Here is a 19,116-nt window from a genome sequence, read left to right on the forward strand (position 1 = left end):
AGGATGCTTAATTATTAAGTTATATCTTTAATTCATATTGTAAAGGTAACTTAATTTGCTCTCAAAGAATGCTTAAAATAGATGAAATTGAAAATAGAAAGTATATATATATATATATATATATATATATATATATATATATATATTAATGTCTTTATGGCTAGGGCGGTTCAAAATCGAATTGAAATTGATAAGTTGAACCAATAAAAAAGTTATTGAGTTGTTAGTTTAGTGGTTTTGATAACGGTTTTGATTTTCTTTATTGTCGGGTTATTAATTCTTAATGGTTTGAACTTTTTTTCTTGACGAGTTTACCGATAACCCCATATATAGTAAATTAAATAATTCTATTTATACCATTTTGTATATAAAGTCCTCGATTTAGAGTTTGATATTCTACTTTTATTTTTGGTTGTATCTCAAACATTTAGTTATTCTACTATGTAAAAGTGTTTTTTTTTAAGCAAGATGTAGCTTGTGAACTCAAGTGCATGCTTTGTTTGGTTTGTGCCCTTGTTTCTGAGTGATTTTCAATGTTTTCTCTTTTGTGTCAAATCTTAACGGTTAAATCGATAACCGAACGATAACGATCAAAAATCAATAAACCAATAGCCGATAAATCAATATCTCAATGGTTTTTATAACGATTTAGCATCTCTACAAACCGATAACCATTAACCCAACTCAATAAACTTCAAAATCTGACCGAACTGACAATACGCAGCATTACTTACACCTCTATAAAATAGGTGAAATTGTCTAACGAATTTTACCAACGACCCAAATTGATCTATTAGTAAATACTAATATATTTTTAATCCATAATTTAGCTACGAATTGCAACTGATTACAAACTAAATATTTTATTTGCTAAAATTGATGGTAAAAAATGGCACCTAATTTAACAATAGATTATCAATTAAAATATTACCGATTGACACTTTTGATTGGCAATATTATCAATGAAGTGATATTCAATTGCCAAACTAAACATGATAGAGAAATGGAGAGAGTTCAGAAGCGAATCTAAAATTTAAATTTTACGTATATCACTTATTGAAACCTCTCGAGATAGTTACAATCTTTTGTTATATTCAAGGAGGTAAACAACTCAAGTTTGTGGGCATAAAAATGTCTTTCTTGTCTACACAAGTTGACAAGTGACTTTTAGCCAAGTTGTTATTCAAGATTGAAACATACTCATCATTAACCACAAAAATCATCAACTTCAAATTTTCCAACTACTATTTTGACCCCTTATTATTACAACAATGGTTTAAAAATTGTACCATGAAATGTTTCTAGGAATTGAGAATATATGTTGACTTTTCATTTAAACAATATTAGCTTTGTTTAGGTAGATAAGTTAAATTTTATAGCAGATACATAATTTTCAGTAAGATAATTCAAAATATAAAAAAATAGTATTATTTATACGAAGAAGTTATGGAATTATACTTACCTTACAATTATCTAAACTCCCTCAATACCCTTTAGCCGTGTCACTGACTAAATCGTTAATATTTCTAACGTTTGACAATATAACGACATAAATACTACGAGTCATGATGATTACACGCGACAATATATTCTGATTCATTGTAAAAAATTGATTGTTTTTAACTTATCAAAATATCCTCCTCCTGTATTCTAGTTAGAAATTGACAACATGACAAATTTCTCGTCAGAGTTGCTAAACTATTGATATTGACTATAAATTACTTATGAGCGTTTATCTTTTAGTCGAATCCAAATAGTTAATTTGAATTAGTGTGAAACTATGAATGCCATCATTCCTTTTCAACCATATTTTTTTTGTCAACTCTTAATGTGACAAAATTTAAAAGGGTAATAAAACATATCTTTCAAAGAACCCTAAAAAGAGTACGTAGTTATTAAGAGTTGTAGCAAAGAAAAAAGACAAAGCATGGGTTTGTATGGTCAATAAAATTATTCTTTTGTAAAGTAAAACAATTGATTGTTTTGACTCGAACTTTACAAGTTATAAGCAAAGTATGTTTTGCTTTTGCTCCTATTTTTATGGACTAAGCCATCCTCACCATGCCAATATATATATATATATATACATAAAAGAAATATAACCTTTTTTTATAAAACGGCAGGAAGATATATAAATATGTTCTTAAATAATAATTTATAAATCGTAAAAAAAATATAAATACACGAAATAAGTACATCGCAAATTTATAATAATGTTCTTTATAAAATATACCACATATTGCACTAACTCAGATAATCTTATTTGACATAGTGAACATTTTCCAACCTTTTTAATAAGAGCACAAAAGGCACTTATTATCATATATATATTAGTATTTTAATGAGTAAATAGGTTAAAAATCTTCTAAACGCACTATTTTATAAGTTTCATATTTTACCTAAATTATGATAAGTGTTCACAAATGTCCTTGAACTCATATTAAAATACCCCTTAAAAGGAAAATGACAATTATGTGAACATTAAAATGCCAATTTCATATCTAAATTATTGATGTTCACAAAATTATCGTGAACTATCATAATTTCTTAAGAATTTTTGATTCTTTCACACGCCTCTTAAGCAAGTTCTATACGCATTTAATTAGTTATATTTTTAATTTGATATGAGTTATAATCCTAGGGAGATAACATAAACACCTAATAATTTATGGATAATTAAACTCACATAGTGATAATAATTCTAGCAAAGGATAAATGACAAATTTTAATCAAGATAAAATTATTCGATATCGAAAATTCGTAACACTATGAAAAAAAACCTCCAGGGCAAAATTTATAAAACGTTTTTGTTATTTATTTCCTCCTTATATATATAGTCCCTCTCCTCAAGAAATTAAAGTATATAATATATGTATTTTTTTAAAAATTATAGTTAATAAACAAATAGAGTGTCCTAGGATCTGATGTTTAAAAATGAAATAATCGAAACTTATTAAATTTTTTATTAGTTTTTAAGGCGTGGGGCTGTCTGTTTGGTTAGTGGCACGCCTACATAATCTCCCCAAATCATGAAAAATAAATAAAATATTTTCGAAACTCAAAAAAAAAAAAAAGTGTTGTGGGGGTGGTTGGGTTTTAATTTTAAATTATCAAAAAACATTTTATAAAAAGAATAGATAATAAAAAAAATGGATGGGAACAAATCCATATTATATTTAGTAGCAATAAACTATAATTATAATATGATCAATTTTTAAATCTAAATTGATAGAATAGAGGAATGAAAATCTTTCTTTTGCTAATTCCAACTTGGATTTATAAATTGGTGTATTTAATACGTAGATAGGCATTATATATTTATTCTAACGATACATAAAATTTTAATTGTTATTCGTATTGTCTATATCAAAAAGAATTATGAAAGAGTGATGAAAAAATATCACGATTCAGTTTTGAAAGATATCATTTAGCAAGAAATTTATGATTTTCCTTCAAGATTCAGTATTGAGTTTACGATTATACTAGAAAATTTAGTTTTTCAAGATTAATCTTTTCTCATTCTTGTATAGAAATTTCGAAATTAAATTTTATCTATATAAATTAATATTTAATCGAATTTCGATATAATATACGGGATTAGCAAAACCAAGAGAAGTGTCTCCTAATGAAGGCTCAAGGCAAGGCTCATTTGGCGCCGTTGTCTACGCTCTTTGTGTGAGAAAAAATTAAGTAGTGTAATTAGTGTGTCTTTTTTTTTTTTTTTGTGAAAAAATAAATAAGATAATAAGTAATATTTATTAAAGTTTACAAGTACACCAACAAAAAATAAAAATAAAATAAATGAAACTTTTTAGAAACTTCTTTTCTAGACACTTTTACTGACATTCTGCACACATGTTTCCAAGATTTTTACTTAATTTTGAAAAAAAAAATACTATAAAAAAATGTTTTAAGTTGTTGTAGTATATATTAGAGTAATCAAAAATAAAATAAAATTATGCAACTTAGATGAGCATTTCAATAAGATAATTATATTACTTGCTATATAATAATTATTAAATGTGAGAGTCAATAATATAAAGATATTTATGAAGCTTTCTTAAACTATTGATTTGTATCTTGAAATAAGATAAGTGGTTTGTAATTTAACAAAGTAATTAAAAGTGATAATAAATTATAGATACACCAATATTAATCTTTAAAATAAAATAGATTATACTAAAATATAACAAAATATAAAATATATAACTTAAACTCTATATATATCTAATTAAAATATATAAAATACAATATGAAGAGAATAGTACGTTATCATAGCATTCAAAAAGAATAACAAGTTATCTTTTTTAATTGGCCCTTCTTTAGTACACTGCCAGTTTAATATGACTAAATCAATTATGTTTGTGGTCCAAACTTTGACTTATTATGACTATATAGCCTCAGCGTTACATGTAAATCACGTCGGTTTAGATATAATATAATGTCATGATAATGTTAGTTATGTGGGACTCGGAATAGCATAGTTTCATAATAAGTTTAGCCAAATTCAGAGGTTGGACTCTTGACATGGTTCGAGTTTTTAATAAAATAAAAGAGAATTAATTCTTACTTAACTAATTAGTCAAAGAGGTATTCTGTTTCATCGATCAATCAACGTCTACCAATTGAAATCCAAAATACCGATTACAAAATCGATCAACTCTATTGGCCGATTAGCCAGTCTAGTCGATCAATTTTCAAAAGCAACGTGTTACATTCCAATACTCCTATTTCAATCGATAACTTCAATAATCATTCGTGAAAAACAAAACGTATCACATAAATCAAAACAAAAAGAATAGAATTACTTTTATCGACTTGAAACATTACATTGAAGACATTTAGATCCTTACACGACTCATTTTTTTAAAAAAAAAACACTCCCAAGTATTTATAGTGTACTCCCTATCTTCAAACAATGGCGAAGCCAGTATTTTCAATAAGGAGGTTCGAAATCCAAAAGAGTAAACATATAAACTAGTCGAAAGGGGTTCGTCATCTATTATATACATTTAAAAATGATTTTAACCACACATATATAGTGATATTTTCCGTCAAAAGGGATTCTTAAGCTCTATCCCTGTCTTCAAGTCGTGAATTCGCCTCTCGAACCAAAAAATTTCTACTCCCAAAGGATAGAAATTTGTAAGCCATGTTGGTTTATTCTGATTAATCATGCATGAAATTAAAAACATTAGATAACTATTTAGTATATTCAAAGGTAATTAATTATAATTAGATAAGCCAACATAACTATTTTCATTTTCTGATCATATGATTAATGACATGCAAGCGTGATCTGAAAGTGTGATTATTATTATTATTAGAATAACAGTCAGAAAGAGGTGAATTTAATTTACATATTACACTTAACAATAAAAAGGGGGTCTCTTTTGTATTTGTTTAATTTCTTAAGAGAATATTTCAGGTGCATGCCAAAAAAGACATTTTTTTTTTGCATGTGTGAGTTTTTGAGTTTTAAGTAGTATAAATAAATTGATTTTTAGTGTTGGATAATAAAAAAAATCCTGTTCACATTAAGTAATTTAGTGATAATTTAGCGATAATATTCATAACTAATTCCTATAATTTTTTTTAGTATATTTTACCTTCTACAAAAGATAACAATAATATATATAGTGTAAAATATTCTTTAAAGGATAGATTGACGATATATTATAACTTAAATTTGTGACTTCTTTCTTGTGTGAGTAAGTATTCTATCTTAATTTATGTGATCACATTTTTTTTTCTATACCCAATATATATATCATGTTTACATGCATGTATAAAAACATAATTTAAATTTTAACTTAACTTTATCATTAATTATCCACGATCATAACTCATATCAATATTTATGACTTGTTTTATACTGGTACAAATTTTGAAAAACTTTTAGAAAAAGAAATTATATATCTGATCAATTAAATATCGTCATATAAAATATATAGAAATTTTTAAAATTAAATATTATCTAAATAATCATGAGAATACTAAAGCAAGTTGTTACCTAATTGACATCATTTCCCTCACATTCTTTCTTCTCCTTAATTCTCATCCCAAGGCAACTATTAAAACCCTACACTTTATACATCCTCCTTCATTGTCATCATTTCTTTCTCTTTGCCATCTTTATGTATATATATATATATATATAGACTTTGAAGTTTTGTTAGTTATCCATAGTTATTTTAGAACTCAATAGTCATGCATGTTATTGATTTCCCTCTTATATATCCTCTTTTCTCTTTTTTGTATAACAAATGTTCGCTCTTTATATATCGCGATACTTTCATATAGCAGATTCTACTCTTTATATATTCCGATACTTTCATATAGCAGATGCTCACTCTTTACGTAGCGCAATACTTTCATGTCTTGTCTCTCGAGGTTAATTTTATTTGAATTTGATTCATTTGCCATCTTGAAAAATTTAAATCTTAGTTTGGATTGATTGTCCTCCTTTAATATAGGGTGAAATTTTTTTCTTATTAAACAATCATCTTGAAGAAACTTTTAGTTTTGATTTTTGAACTCTAGAGCCATATATATAGTAGTATTAGGTTTGAGCTCTTAATGAGTTAATCTCTAGTTCATCTCTCTATATTTGTATTAAAGCTTTGATTAATTATTTGGACGATTTCACTCTTTATAAGGTCCATCAGAAGAGAAATCCTTTTCTTTAGGATTTTTCTTCATTTTCAGAATTCAAAAATGAAAGTAAAACCACCTAGAATATTCTTCTGGAAAAAAAATTCTATCCGTTCTATCATAATCCGCGATATATTAGATCGTTCTCACTCACCGCTATGTCAATATCTTTTTTAAAGTTTGAATGGTTGATCAAAATATTTTGGGATTAAAATGGAAGAAGCGATGTTGGTGAGGTTCAATCCGAAGACGAATTTATGCTTATTTTCGTAAAGAACGATCTCAGATTGAGCCGCGCCAATATCACTTCTTATTTTCATTCCGTATTTCCCATCTGATGACCAATTAATTCCAAAATAGCGCATTATGAAATTCATTTCTTTAAAAGGCAACGTTCTCAATAAAATATATTTCTTTCTCAATGGCTCAAACCCGATATCACTTCCTATTATGTATCATTTCATTCGTTCATTTTTCTTGTCCATGGTAAGTTTACATTTGTCTACAAGGCTTCTCCTTTTTGCTTTTTTTGTTCTTGATAATAAAATCACAACTCATATTTGAGTATATATATTTAGATGAAAATTGCTAGCTTTAAATCATTATATTTGATTGGTTGGATTAAACATTAGATACACAATCAATGCAAAATAGTAAGATTATCAATTTATCATAATATTTGTTGTTGTTACTCCCTCTCCCTCTCTAGTTCACTTCTAATTGTCATGTAGCGTATTTTAAAAATATATTTAACCAATCTTTAAAATTAAATAAGATTACATTAATTTGATGTTTTAAACAAAAAATCTAAATATTCAAAAACTATACGAAAAGTACTAATAATTTCATTTTTTACATATCAATACGATTAAAAAAATCGTAAATTGTTAGTCAAAGTTATTATCATTTGACTCTAGAAAAGAAAACCATGCATGACAATTAAAACCAGACGAAGATAGTAATATGTGTTGCTTATTTCCTTTTTCATACCTAATTTGATATGTTTTCTTCAGATCACTAAAACCTCTAATTAAAAACAACCTTTTTAACGCAAGGTAAAGGTATTAATAATAATAATAACATAATCCATAAAATCCTACGAACTAAGGTCGGTGATTGTAGATATACATAAAACTCTTACCCTTATTTTCGAAGGTAAAAAAGTTATTTCCAAAAGAATCTCGAAATAACGCAACTTAAATCCATCAACAAAATTACACTTTAATCCACTTTATCCTATAATGACATGACACTTGTCATTTTCTTATTAGTCCGTCATTAAACACTCGTAAACTCCCCGTCAGTTGATTCTCCGTTACACAATTGTTCAAAATGTTCAATCTCCATTGTTACAGAGTTGAAGAAGCTGTAATCTCTCTCGTGAAGAGAGAGAATTTAAGAGAAAAATTATTATTTTTTTTCTTTTTATTTACAAAATATTATTCATAGATTCATAGCAAATTTTAGCAATTCGACCATATTTTTTTTTCTTAATTTTTTTGATTTTTTAATTTTTTTTTGAATTTATAAATCTGCATGATCGGAACGGGAAAAGAGGAACTTTTGATCGGAGAAATCTGAAAGAGGAATTTTTTTCCGGCACATCATGTCTGCTATATTGTGCGGGAAGAGATCGAATTTGTTTGAGGATTTTCAGTCGTCGTCGTCTGCGTCAACGCCGGTTTCGAAGAGGATTCGCCGTAATTTTTCTCCGGCGAGGTCTAATTCTGATTCCGATCGTGTTTTGTGTGGTAATTTGATTGCATCGTCGGCACTCGATCATCTTCTCATGATTTTCTCTGACACGGACAAGCAGGTTTACTTCTTCATCTTTTTTTAATTGTTTCAATCAATTGTTTAGAGTTTCATATTGTTTATGAGATTTTTCGTTGTAAAATTATATAATCTGTTGGGCAAAAGTATCGGATAAGCTTGATTTATCTGTTTTTTTGGCTTTTGATATGGCAAGAGTAAAGCAATTGTAAAAATCCTTTAGTCTGATTGTACTTGACAAGCAATGTTTCCATAAAAATATTGGATTTGTGAGTTATTCAGTATCTGTGCTGATAGTTGGAGGTAGCAGGTACCGGTGGAATCAGTCTAGGTGCGTGCAAGTTGGCATTATAAAAAAGAAGAAGCTAGTTTTGAACTTGTCTTTATAGAAAAATAAAAGTTACTATTTTGTAGAAGCTCTGTTCGAAAAAATGCTTACTGCATCCTTCATTTCGCTATTTTGGGGTACGGAGGGTACCTTTTGAGTGATCTGGTTTGTTTGTTGATGTATTTCTTATGATGTTGTAAGTGGGAACTAGAGGAATGTGCTTTTGATTAATGAGTTAGCTGATGCTGATTTCCGGGCACACCTTTTGCATAAACTGGACGAGGTGTGTAACTAAAGGGGTAGCTTCATGTACTTCCTTGTTGAGGATTATGGTGGTTTTGTAATTGAATTCGCTAGATGAATATTTGCCTATAATTAGCTGTCTGAAGTCCTATTTTATGATTGTTTTTATCCTTTTAGTGTTGAACTTCTTGCTGACTTCTCATGGCATACAACCAGCATAATTATTTCAAGATTGTCTTCCGTCTGCTCCTTATTGTTTTAAGTTAGACTCCTGGAGATCTATCACTTTACACTGTAGGAATTTGTGCTTTCATTTGTGAGGCTAACATATTGTCCTAGTCTTTGAACCGGGCCGATAAGTTGATTGATTAACTGCACTTTCTCTGCAAGTCTCCTCCAATGGAGGAAGAGGGAAGGGAGCAGAAGAGTTAGCTAGCTTTTAGTTAGATTTCAGTATATGAATTGAAGCCCTTTTGTTTGATATGTTCTGTAATTTCAACAACTTATATATGTCATGAAGTTTCTCTTCTGGCCTGTAACTTTGAATTTACAAATAAAAATGAGTAAATGAAAAAGGGAAGATAGGCTTTGCAAATACTTAACAAATTTATAGCAGTGCTGTATATCGAGTCTCCTGTAATCAAGTTAAAGAACATCTTTAGATAAAAGTAGAAGATTGTTTTAAGGAACAGACTAAACTAACATAATTTTTTCTATATAAAGTAATAATTTACTGAAGTAGGTACAAAACAATGAGTGTAGCAAGTAGTATACCAAAAATTAGAAAACCTTATAAAAGATATGGTTCTCCCGAAACAACACCTAATCATCTATACATATGGGAACCTCCTGGGTGCACTAAACTAACATAATATAGAATTGGAAAAGTAAAAGTGGCCTAAGCGATGCCACATTATTATTTTTTGGTTCTTGTAACTTCATGTGGTGTGTTAATACACGGTGTGAAGTGCTGGATATTTGTAGGAAATAAACATGGAATTCGGTGGAGAAAACACACACGAAAAATCAGTTAAACTTTGTTGGGTCTATCTGTACCTCGTTACCAGGTATTTTTTGTTCATTTGGATGGAATTCCTAACATCCATCAAGGACTTAATTTTTGACAAGTGGTAGGTTCTAGAACCTCTTAGTGAGAAAAAACCAAAATTGTCCCTTAAGTTTGGACTCTGAATCAAAATCATCCCTATTCTATTATATGGAGCAGAAATAGTCCCTTAAGTATGTATAATTAGCACATTTTTAGAATGACGACACAAAGAGATAGGAAAGAAAGAGTGTGGTGTGAACAACACGTGAGTATGCTTATATAATTAGCACACTTTTACAATGACGACACGAAGAGGTAGGAAAGAAAGAGAGTGGTGTAAACAACACGTGAGTATGCATAATTAGCACACAATTTTTGAACATCAGCAGTGGCAAAGTAGTTGTGTTCTTTACTTTTGTTATTATTATCATCGTTGTCATTATTTATTTTTTGTTCTCAATCAATCAACTATACCTTTAATTTTATATTATTCCAAATTAGTCGGAGTCGGTTGTATGAGTCTTGTATCCATTCACTCAGGTCTATTTCATTCAAATGATAAATAATTCGTCTTTGAAGGTAAATTAGGGGGTTTCTCTAGAGCTAGAGGTTCTTTAGGCCTCACACTTCTTATCCCATATAGTTTTACAAGTCTATGACTAGGATAAAAAGAACTTTGACACAAATTATGTGGTTTTAATCACTCATTTGCTAAAAGTGTTGCAAAATTAATGAATGCTTACTAGAGTTGCTAATCCACCTACTTTAGGTGTGACAATAATAAAAGAATGATGGAAATGATATAAGGGTGTCAAAACCAATAAAAGTTCATAGGGTGAAAAAAGATTAGCGTTTGTTCGAAAAGAACAAGCGTCATGTTTTATCTTGTAACATAACATGATATATTGAGGAACCGTCAAGTACAACATTCCAAATTTCCTTTTCACTTAAGAAGAATAGAAAAAGTGCATCCTTCTCAGGGATACTGTTAATGCATATCATATATGATTTTGTCGGTCGACTCTTTAGCTTACGTTACAAAATAGAAGGCAAATACCAATAAGGGAGAAGAAGTTGTTTCTTTTGTTTCCTGCTGGTGGAGTCAATTTTACTTCAGTTGATCTCTCGCCGTGCAATTTCAAAACTCCTCTTTGCATTTCTTTTGATGACATAAGTTGTTGATTTTTGAATGTGCATTCTGGTTGATTTTTGAATGTGCATTCTGGTAGTCTAGGAGGATTGCTATCAATTTTGCGTTCCAAATGGTATGTGATCTGCTTACCGTCATCTTGTGATATCACTGATGCATCTAACATTTGTTGTTGTTTTTTTATTTAAAAGAATTTCCATGTTTAACTCTTCAATTTCGGGCATGAAAACATTTATTTGCATTAGATATCTCGCATTTTATCTTCTTTATTTACCTTAAAAAGAGAAAACTTAAGCTAGAGATTTGATTTTTTAGTTGGTTGAGAGAGCACTTGAAGAATCCGGTGATGATCTAGATTCTGCTATCAAACGCCTGAATGAGCTCTGCTTGGGATCTGGTGATAATCTGAGGCCTGTGGCAGGAAGCTCTGGTGCTACACATGAGTTCAGCAGCCAGGTTTTTCCTCAAGGTGCACATTGATTTTTTTTTGTTTGTTTTTGATTGGTGATTGATTATTCCCCCTTTTGGTGTTGTTGCCTTGACTGAGATCATTTTAGAGATCACTTTTTCAACTTCCTACCCATTGTAGTATGCTTTAGTGTTGATCTTTTTGTAATGCTCAGCAAATCCATATGTTAATTCTTTGGTGTAAGCAGCCACTATTGGAGTGCCGTCCTGCTCCCTGCTAACTCAGGTGCTTTGTGCACTGAATTTCCTTTTTTTAAACATTCTTGTATAAGGTATAATAATCCCAGGATAATATGCAGGATTATTTCTGTGTTTGGTTGGAGGTATTAGGTAGTCCTTGGATTATTTATCCACCAATTACCATAATGATGTGATAATCTATTCCATATACATGGTGGGATAACTTATCCCAGGATAACATGTTCCCAACCAAATGACCCTTGAATCTTTTGTAATTACTTTTTTGATGTAATCATGACACTTCTAAGTGTTGGTTTTGACATCAATAATACTTAGAATTTTAACAAACAAAAAACTCCACATGATGTCATCATTCATCTATTTTAAATTCTGCCCTTTCTTACGCCAAGTACTGCACTTTATTGATTTTTCCATTTTCTAAAATGTTTGTCAGTGTCCTGTCAACTCACCTACTTGACTACTTCTGCTCTATAACATGTAGCAATTTTGGAGATATTTCAATTGCGAATGTTCAAGTAGCTTATTATCATTTTAATGTTTCACAATTTGTGGTTTTTGTTCTTAAATTTAGCATGTGGTCACTTGTGGTCCATATTATTAACTTGTCATCTTGCTTTGTTTCGGCAATTTCATACTTGTAAAGTTGCTTGATATTTATGGTGGAGCTTTATCTGCTTCTTTGCTTGCGCTAACAAACCACCATTTTATGTATCTTAACCCAACTAACTGCTGAAGTATCTAATAGCATGGTCGTTCTTGTGATAGCTTCATCTCTTTAAAATTTCTACCTTTAATGATTATTCTTTGTATAAGCTTATACAGACATTACTCAGTTACTTTTTTTTTCTGCTCGTGGTAAAGGGCCAATTTTACTTGAGCCGAGGATCTACCAGAAACAACTTCTCTACCTGCACAAGGTAGGGTAAGGCTACATACATACTACTCTCCCCAGACCCCACTTGTGTAATTACACTGGGTATTATGTTGTTGTTAGGTGGTGAAAGGCCAATTAGTATTGTGTCATTGAGTGGAAGTACAAGGGAAAGAATTAGTAGTAATATAGGAAATTAAACAATGAAAGTGCCTTATTTATGGTTGTGATTCAACTAAAAAAGATTGAGTAGTCAATAAGGGAATCAGAGTTTTGGTTAAAGACCGGCACACTCTTTTCATGACACAGTTAAGTTTGGTCAGAGTAAGCTGTTCAGTTTATTGGAATATAAAGGTCTTGTTTCTTGAAAACTATTGCTGCTAATCCGCTTACTTTTTGTCTCGTGATCAGACAATAAGAGGTAAATTCATCGTTTAACTATTCTCTGTGTGATCTCTACTGCTAAATAATTACACCAGACAACCTTGTAATGAAAAGATGGGAGGACTTAAAAGAAATTGCTTCTCTACCATAAAATATAACTGTTTCCAACCTTGCTTTGCTGAATGTATTTGAAAACTGTGTAACTTATGTCTCCATCTTGATTTACTTGTGACGAGTGATCTTCACCACTGATATTAAGCTATTAATATTACATTCATTTTTTGTTTTTTAAAGCATTGGATGTAGATTTGCTGGCACAATTCTGATTTCCTCTTACATTGACATAGTTCCTTCACCTTGTTGCAGGTGTGGCTACAACTAATGGTGAGACCCCATCTGCAGAGGATTTATCTTCTGCAGAAGTGGTGCATTTGCAGGGTACAGAATGGGTGGATCTTTTTGTTGGAGAGATGATGAGTGCATCAAACATAGATGATGCTAAAGCGCGTGCTTCACGAGCTCTGGAGGCTTTTGAGAAGACCATATGTGCTCGTGCAACAGAGGCAGCCTGCCGTTTCCAGAAGGTGGGCCCCAAGTTCTTTTACGTATTTATTTCCTGCATTATAAACACCCTGACATCTCTTTTTATTTTGTATGCGTTACAAACACCCTGTCATATTTCATTCTTATTTTCTTTTTCATGTCTACACTTACTATGGTCATATAGTGCACAGTTACTTTTGGGGGACCTTAATAAGAGGTAAATGAAGGAATGCAACAAAGAACAAATTGCTTAAATACGAGAAAAAGGAAAATAAGTATTATATAGAACTGGGAAGTGTGCTTTTTTACTTCAATGTCAACGTAAAGAAAATAGTTATTCTGAAAGGGTGAGATTTTATATGTTGAGTGCTTGTGTCTCATTGGGCAATAAGCTAGTAATATTCGGTCATTGTGACCTTCTTGTGTCCCCCTTCCCCCATCCCTTTTTTTTAAAAAAAAAACAATGTTCGTTAACATTGGGTTTCTGCTGGCATAGCCCCATAGGACAGACTGATTATCTTGTTTATTTTGGTTTGTTACTCGTACATCTTATTTTGATGAAGTTTGTTACTCAAAGAGCAAATTGTTATCCATATCCATATGCTTATAGTTTAGTTGTGATACAGGAGAATATGATGCTCAAGCAGCAGTTAGAAGCTCTTGTACAAGAGAATGCTATTTTCAAGCGAGCAGTTGCCATCCAGCATGAGCGTCAAAAGGAATTCGAGAATAGAGGGAACGAGTTGAATCAGCTGAAGCAGTCGGTGGCTCAGTACCAGGAGCAGCTTAGAACCCTTGAGGTCAAATTTCTCTTAGAACTGCTGATATTTTTGTGGTTCATTTATTTTGCTGGAAATTGCATATTGCTTCTCATTCTGTCCATGCTTTCACTATAACCGAATGAAATAAGATGCTTGTCGGGGTTTACGATCACAAGTTTCATCATTTTCTTGTCTTACTATTCTGGACACCGCTTATCATTGGTTGTTTTGGCCTTTCTGTGTCATCAGGTCAATAACTATGCTCTCACGATGCACCTCAAGCAAGCTCAACAAAGCAACAACTCCATTCCAGGGCGTTTCAACCCCGATGTCTTTTAGTATGTGTCATGTCCCTATTGGCTGTGTAACATACATAGGTAGCAACAGTAGTATCCTATCGTCACAGTAGCAGCAAGTGTTTCCTAGAGATGAATGACGATATTAAGCTAGAACTTCTGTCTATTGATCAAAGTGCCCTTCTGCAGTTACTAGACAAAGGGTACTTTGTTCTGTTCATACAAGTTTTTATTTGTTTTTCTGCTGTTGTTTCAATTAGAGTATCCAAAGTTCATACAGTTCTATTCTTCTTCTTCTGCTTTTAAGAAGATGTTCAACACATGATTGTTATGCTTTATTTGTTTCTTTCGTCGGATTCAATTTCTGCTCCATCTTTTACCTTTAAAATTCTCACATGTATATGATATATAGAGTAAATAGACACAATCCAATGGGAATAACATTGCCATGGGCTGTAAATCTCATGAAACTGACAAAGTTTCAAAATCTTGATACTCTAAATGAAGTCTCATGGATGAATTCTAAAAGGGTGTACAAAGCATCCTGTGTTCATGCAGGATTCGGGTTGTTATCTAGATAGTCTACCCTATTACAAGCACTAGTATATGCTTTCACGATTCGAACCTGTAACTAATGAATGAATACTAGTATATCATCATAACATTAGGCAGTACAAATCCAAGTTCTGCATCAAGCGAACTAAGTTCAGTATTAAAATGGAGAAGAATAGAAAGAACGAGTTTATCATCTCGAGTTTATAACAAGAGAGAGATTACAAAAAGAATACTAGTAATTTGTATAGCTTGTAACAAAAGGTTAATTTTCTTCAATTGGTATATGGTTGCTTTAAGAAAATGGAACAAGAGTTCCACAAGCTTTCATCATCTTCTTGAACTCATCAAAGTTCACCATTCCATCACCATCAACATCAACTTTCTTTATCATTTCTTTACAATGATCCAATTTCTTACCTTCTTTCATTCCTAAAGATGAAAGTATCTTACTCAATTCTTCTTCTGATATTAATCCATCTTTATCATGATCAAACACATCAAAAGCTTCTTTAAGATCTCTCTCTTTATTAGCAACTTCTTCTTCATTCATTTCACCTTCTTGTTCCACTCCATCTATTCCCAAGAAAGTATGACAAAGTTCACAAAACTCATCAAGATCAATTAAACCATCTTTGTTTGTATCAACTTTCTCAACCATATCAACAATATCTTTATCCTCCATTAATATCCCAATATTCTTTAGAGATAGCTTCAATTCTTGCTTTGTTATGTAACCATCATTGTTCTTGTCAAAAGTTGCAAATATACCCCTTAGTTCAACTTTGTTGTAATTGTTAAAGCTTTTTGCCTTCTTTTGATCAACCATGGATGTTGTTGTTGATGATGATGATGGGGGTGTTGTTATGGTCCTTTCTTGGAGAGGTTGAGATTCTAGTGAGATTGATTGAATTAAAGAGTGGAACTTGTTAGTTGGGAAATTGAAAATTGTTGTGATAAGGCCAATAATGAAGAGAAATGCTAAGAAAAGAATGGTTAATAGTGTCAACATCTTTTGTTTTGCTTTGTGATGGTTGAAGTTCAATGGGAATAGGAAGATGAAATGGATATTAATGGTGAAAAAGATGGAGAATTGAGCTTAAATGAAAAGAAACAAAAGTGTCAATAAGTTGAAGATGAAGAGATACCCTTTGTCAAAAGTAACTAGAAAACTACTTATTAAGGTTTGTGGTGGGGTAGATAAAAAAAAATAGAAGAGGAAATTCAAATTTGTTTTGGGACTGTGAGATAAGGCAGATGAATAATTGTTTAGGGTTTTCAGTAATAATAGATGAACTAATCAGATGACAAGTGCTAGCTCTACATTTAAAATTGATATTTGAATCGAAAATTAACATCGGATTTAAGCTATGCAAAAATATACAGACTGAAGCGAAAGATCAAATGCAACATAATAAGAAATCGTTTGATAAGTTGCGCAGTGAAAAAAACTAAGAAATCAAAACTGAAACTGAAATAAAAACGAAGGATTCTTTTAATCTTAATCAAATATCTTAAATTTTAATTTTTAAAATAAAAAGTTCCTAATAATCACTTCCTCGTTAATGAGCCTTTAATAAAATAAATCAACTTTTTGCTGGTGAATAATTATTAGGCACATTGTAGTCCCATTTTGGTCCCCTATTTTTGACCTCATGTTCTTTAATTATTATTGTTTTCTATCTCTTTTCCCTTTATTCCTTTAATGAACTTCACAATCTATTTCGGTGTATGAAACGTTTCATGTTTTATCTATCGCGAGTTATTTTTTTATGTAACTTGCGGACTATTGCATAAGAACAGGACTTTTACCCTATGCACATTAAAAGAATAGCGATTGAAGATTAAAAAAATATTTCAAGTTCATGCAGGGTACGAGAAAATAAATGCACCCTAAGAAGGTATAATGTTAGTAGCATATTGATGTAAACATCAATAGTTGTTACGGTTTGAACTTGTGACTTACATGTTAAACATAGATAATTTTTTGTTGTTTCAGAATTCCTTTTCAAACCAATAATATTCTGTGTATTTAAATTATAGACATTAACAATGTAAATATTTATTACTTTTCTTATAGTTTAACATGTGATAACAAGTTTTTACGTAGTTGCCAATTAAATGCTTATTATAATAATTTACTTGAGAATATTTTAGTTGGAACACACAAAAAATATTCCATAAGCTTACAACTTTGAGGATAAAATACAAAGTGGAATGCGTTTTATCAAGGCAAAGAATCTTTTCTAAAGTTTCACGTTTAATTATTTGTAAAATTAAAAATATATAATATAGTTGGAGCAGGCAGAAAAATATATATATAAATATTTATATATACTAAATGAAAACATTATATTTTATACTTCTTTTGTCATTTTTAAAAGTGCTATTTAAATATTTATTAAATAAGTTAAAATTTGTCAGTGGTAGGAAATTCTTAGAATAATAAAATGTGTCACTTGGAATATACTGTGTTGCAATAATATTACTATATACTTAATTTTTACTGGAATTTAACAGATAAAATTTCATTAAAAAATTCTCCTATGGACTTTATTGTAGCATATATTCTTTGCTTTCATGCATAGTTTAATTTAGTTTTGATTCTTCACTCAACCCCCCCCCCCCCACCTCTCACCTAGGGGCGGAGCTAGTAATCTGGATATTGATTTGATCGAATTCAGTACTTTTTGCTCAAATAATGTATTGTATTAAGTAGTTTATTAAACATGTATAAATATTAAATTTTTTAACCTATATGATTGAAATAGAATCACGATCGTGACGTTTCAAATTCAACAGATTTATGAAGCTTCAAAACGTTATCACATACCGTTTTCACATATGAAATTTGAAACTTCAATATAGTAGCTATTTTTTCAAAATACAATGATCGAAAAGTGATCAATGAACGCTATTTTCACGATATTTCCACCCTCCAAAGCCCACCAACAATGACACCCAATACCTCTTCCCAACACAACACTAATTAGCAAAGCCCAATATCTCTTAGATAGTAGCCCAATAAGGCTTTTTTCTCATAAGCCCAATAAGCTTTAATAGTTATTCGATACCTCGATTGATGAGCGTGTGTTCGTTTCTTTATTTTTAAAATATTTGAAGTTAAAGTTTTAGTTTAGCGTAGTATATACAAAGTTGTATTAATGTATGATATATTTTTTTCGTCAAAGAATATTCAACTAACCAGTCTACTATTGAATCTAACCAACGATTCACAAGTTAATTTGCAGAATTTTGTATGACGCTCTCTACTATCGAACCTTATAATATACATACAAAAATACATGTAGAGCTTATAAGTATACATTTATAACTTAGTCTTTTATTCAAAATACCTCGCAATATCTAAAATTTAGATCCACGACCACATGAAAAACCGAGTCGTGGAAACAACCATTAAAAAACAAACCCTATATGAACATTAGATGTTTTATTTACTAGATTGTCCATTTGACCGCGTCAAAAACAAACCTATAAAAACAATCACTAGTACTTATATCAATATATATATATATATATATATAGATTGCCTTCGACTCTATGTCATATTAATCTTTAGAGGAAAACCTGTATACAAATTCTACATGAATACGAAATATTTTATATATCAAACTATTTTTTTTATCTACGTAAAAAAAAAACAAAGGGAGTGGGGGTGGGGTTGTTAGTAGCTGGTTTTGCAGAGCACACGTGAATTTACTTACACAGAGTATTGCAGAGAAAAAACATATATGCATGCAGTCTTCCAGAAAGTGCTTATGTACTCTGCCTTTTGGGACTTTTGCAGTCCAACCACACGACCAAAACCAAACCTAATCCGTTT

The 19,116-nt window shown here is 30.6% G+C and overlaps 2 protein-coding genes and 1 non-coding gene across 3 annotated transcripts; 2 read left to right on the forward strand and 1 right to left on the reverse strand.

Moving 5' to 3' along the window:
- The first annotated feature begins 6,867 nt into the window (after positions 1-6,867).
- MIR171d (microRNA MIR171d) lies at positions 6,868-6,979 on the forward strand. The gene has a single exon (NR_107995.1). It is a non-coding gene; the product is annotated as a microRNA MIR171d (primary transcript).
- Positions 6,980-7,960: 981 nt separating this feature from the next.
- LOC101260308 (uncharacterized) lies at positions 7,961-15,081 on the forward strand. Its single transcript, XM_004251680.5, has 5 exons — positions 7,961-8,470; positions 11,512-11,665; positions 13,487-13,704; positions 14,290-14,463; positions 14,674-15,081. Exons 1-5 carry the CDS (start codon positions 8,261-8,263, stop codon positions 14,761-14,763), a joined length of 846 nt encoding a protein of 281 aa, XP_004251728.1. The 5' UTR covers positions 7,961-8,260; the 3' UTR covers positions 14,764-15,081.
- A 486-nt stretch (positions 15,082-15,567) lies between these two features.
- On the reverse strand, positions 15,568-16,101 carry LOC101260796 (calmodulin-like protein 3). Its single transcript, XM_004251681.5, has one exon. The coding sequence runs from the start codon at positions 16,099-16,101 to the stop codon at positions 15,568-15,570; it is 534 nt and encodes a 177-aa protein (XP_004251729.2).
- Between the last annotated feature and the right edge of the window lie 3,015 nt (positions 16,102-19,116).

This window comes from Solanum lycopersicum, chromosome 12, assembly GCF_036512215.1.
Source record: "Solanum lycopersicum chromosome 12, SLM_r2.1".
Classification (NCBI taxonomy): Eukaryota; Viridiplantae; Streptophyta; class Magnoliopsida; order Solanales; family Solanaceae; genus Solanum; species Solanum lycopersicum.

What these genes read in the sequence shown, in the direction of transcription:
- LOC101260308 (XM_004251680.5), top strand. Translation starts at nt 8,261, where the DNA reads ATGTCTGCTATATTGTGCGGGAAGAGATCGAATTTGTTTGAGGATTTT. An exon ending in CAGCCAGGTTTTTCCTCAAG is followed by an intron (nt 11,666 to 13,486) that starts GTGCACATTGAT and finishes ACCTTGTTGCAG; the next exon opens with GTGTGGCTACAACTAATGGT. An exon ending in CAGCCTGCCGTTTCCAGAAG is followed by an intron (nt 13,705 to 14,289) that starts GTGGGCCCCAAG and finishes GTTGTGATACAG; the next exon opens with GAGAATATGATGCTCAAGCA.
- LOC101260796 (XM_004251681.5), bottom strand. Translation starts at nt 16,101, where the DNA reads ATGGTTGATCAAAAGAAGGCAAAAAGCTTTAACAATTACAACAAAGTT.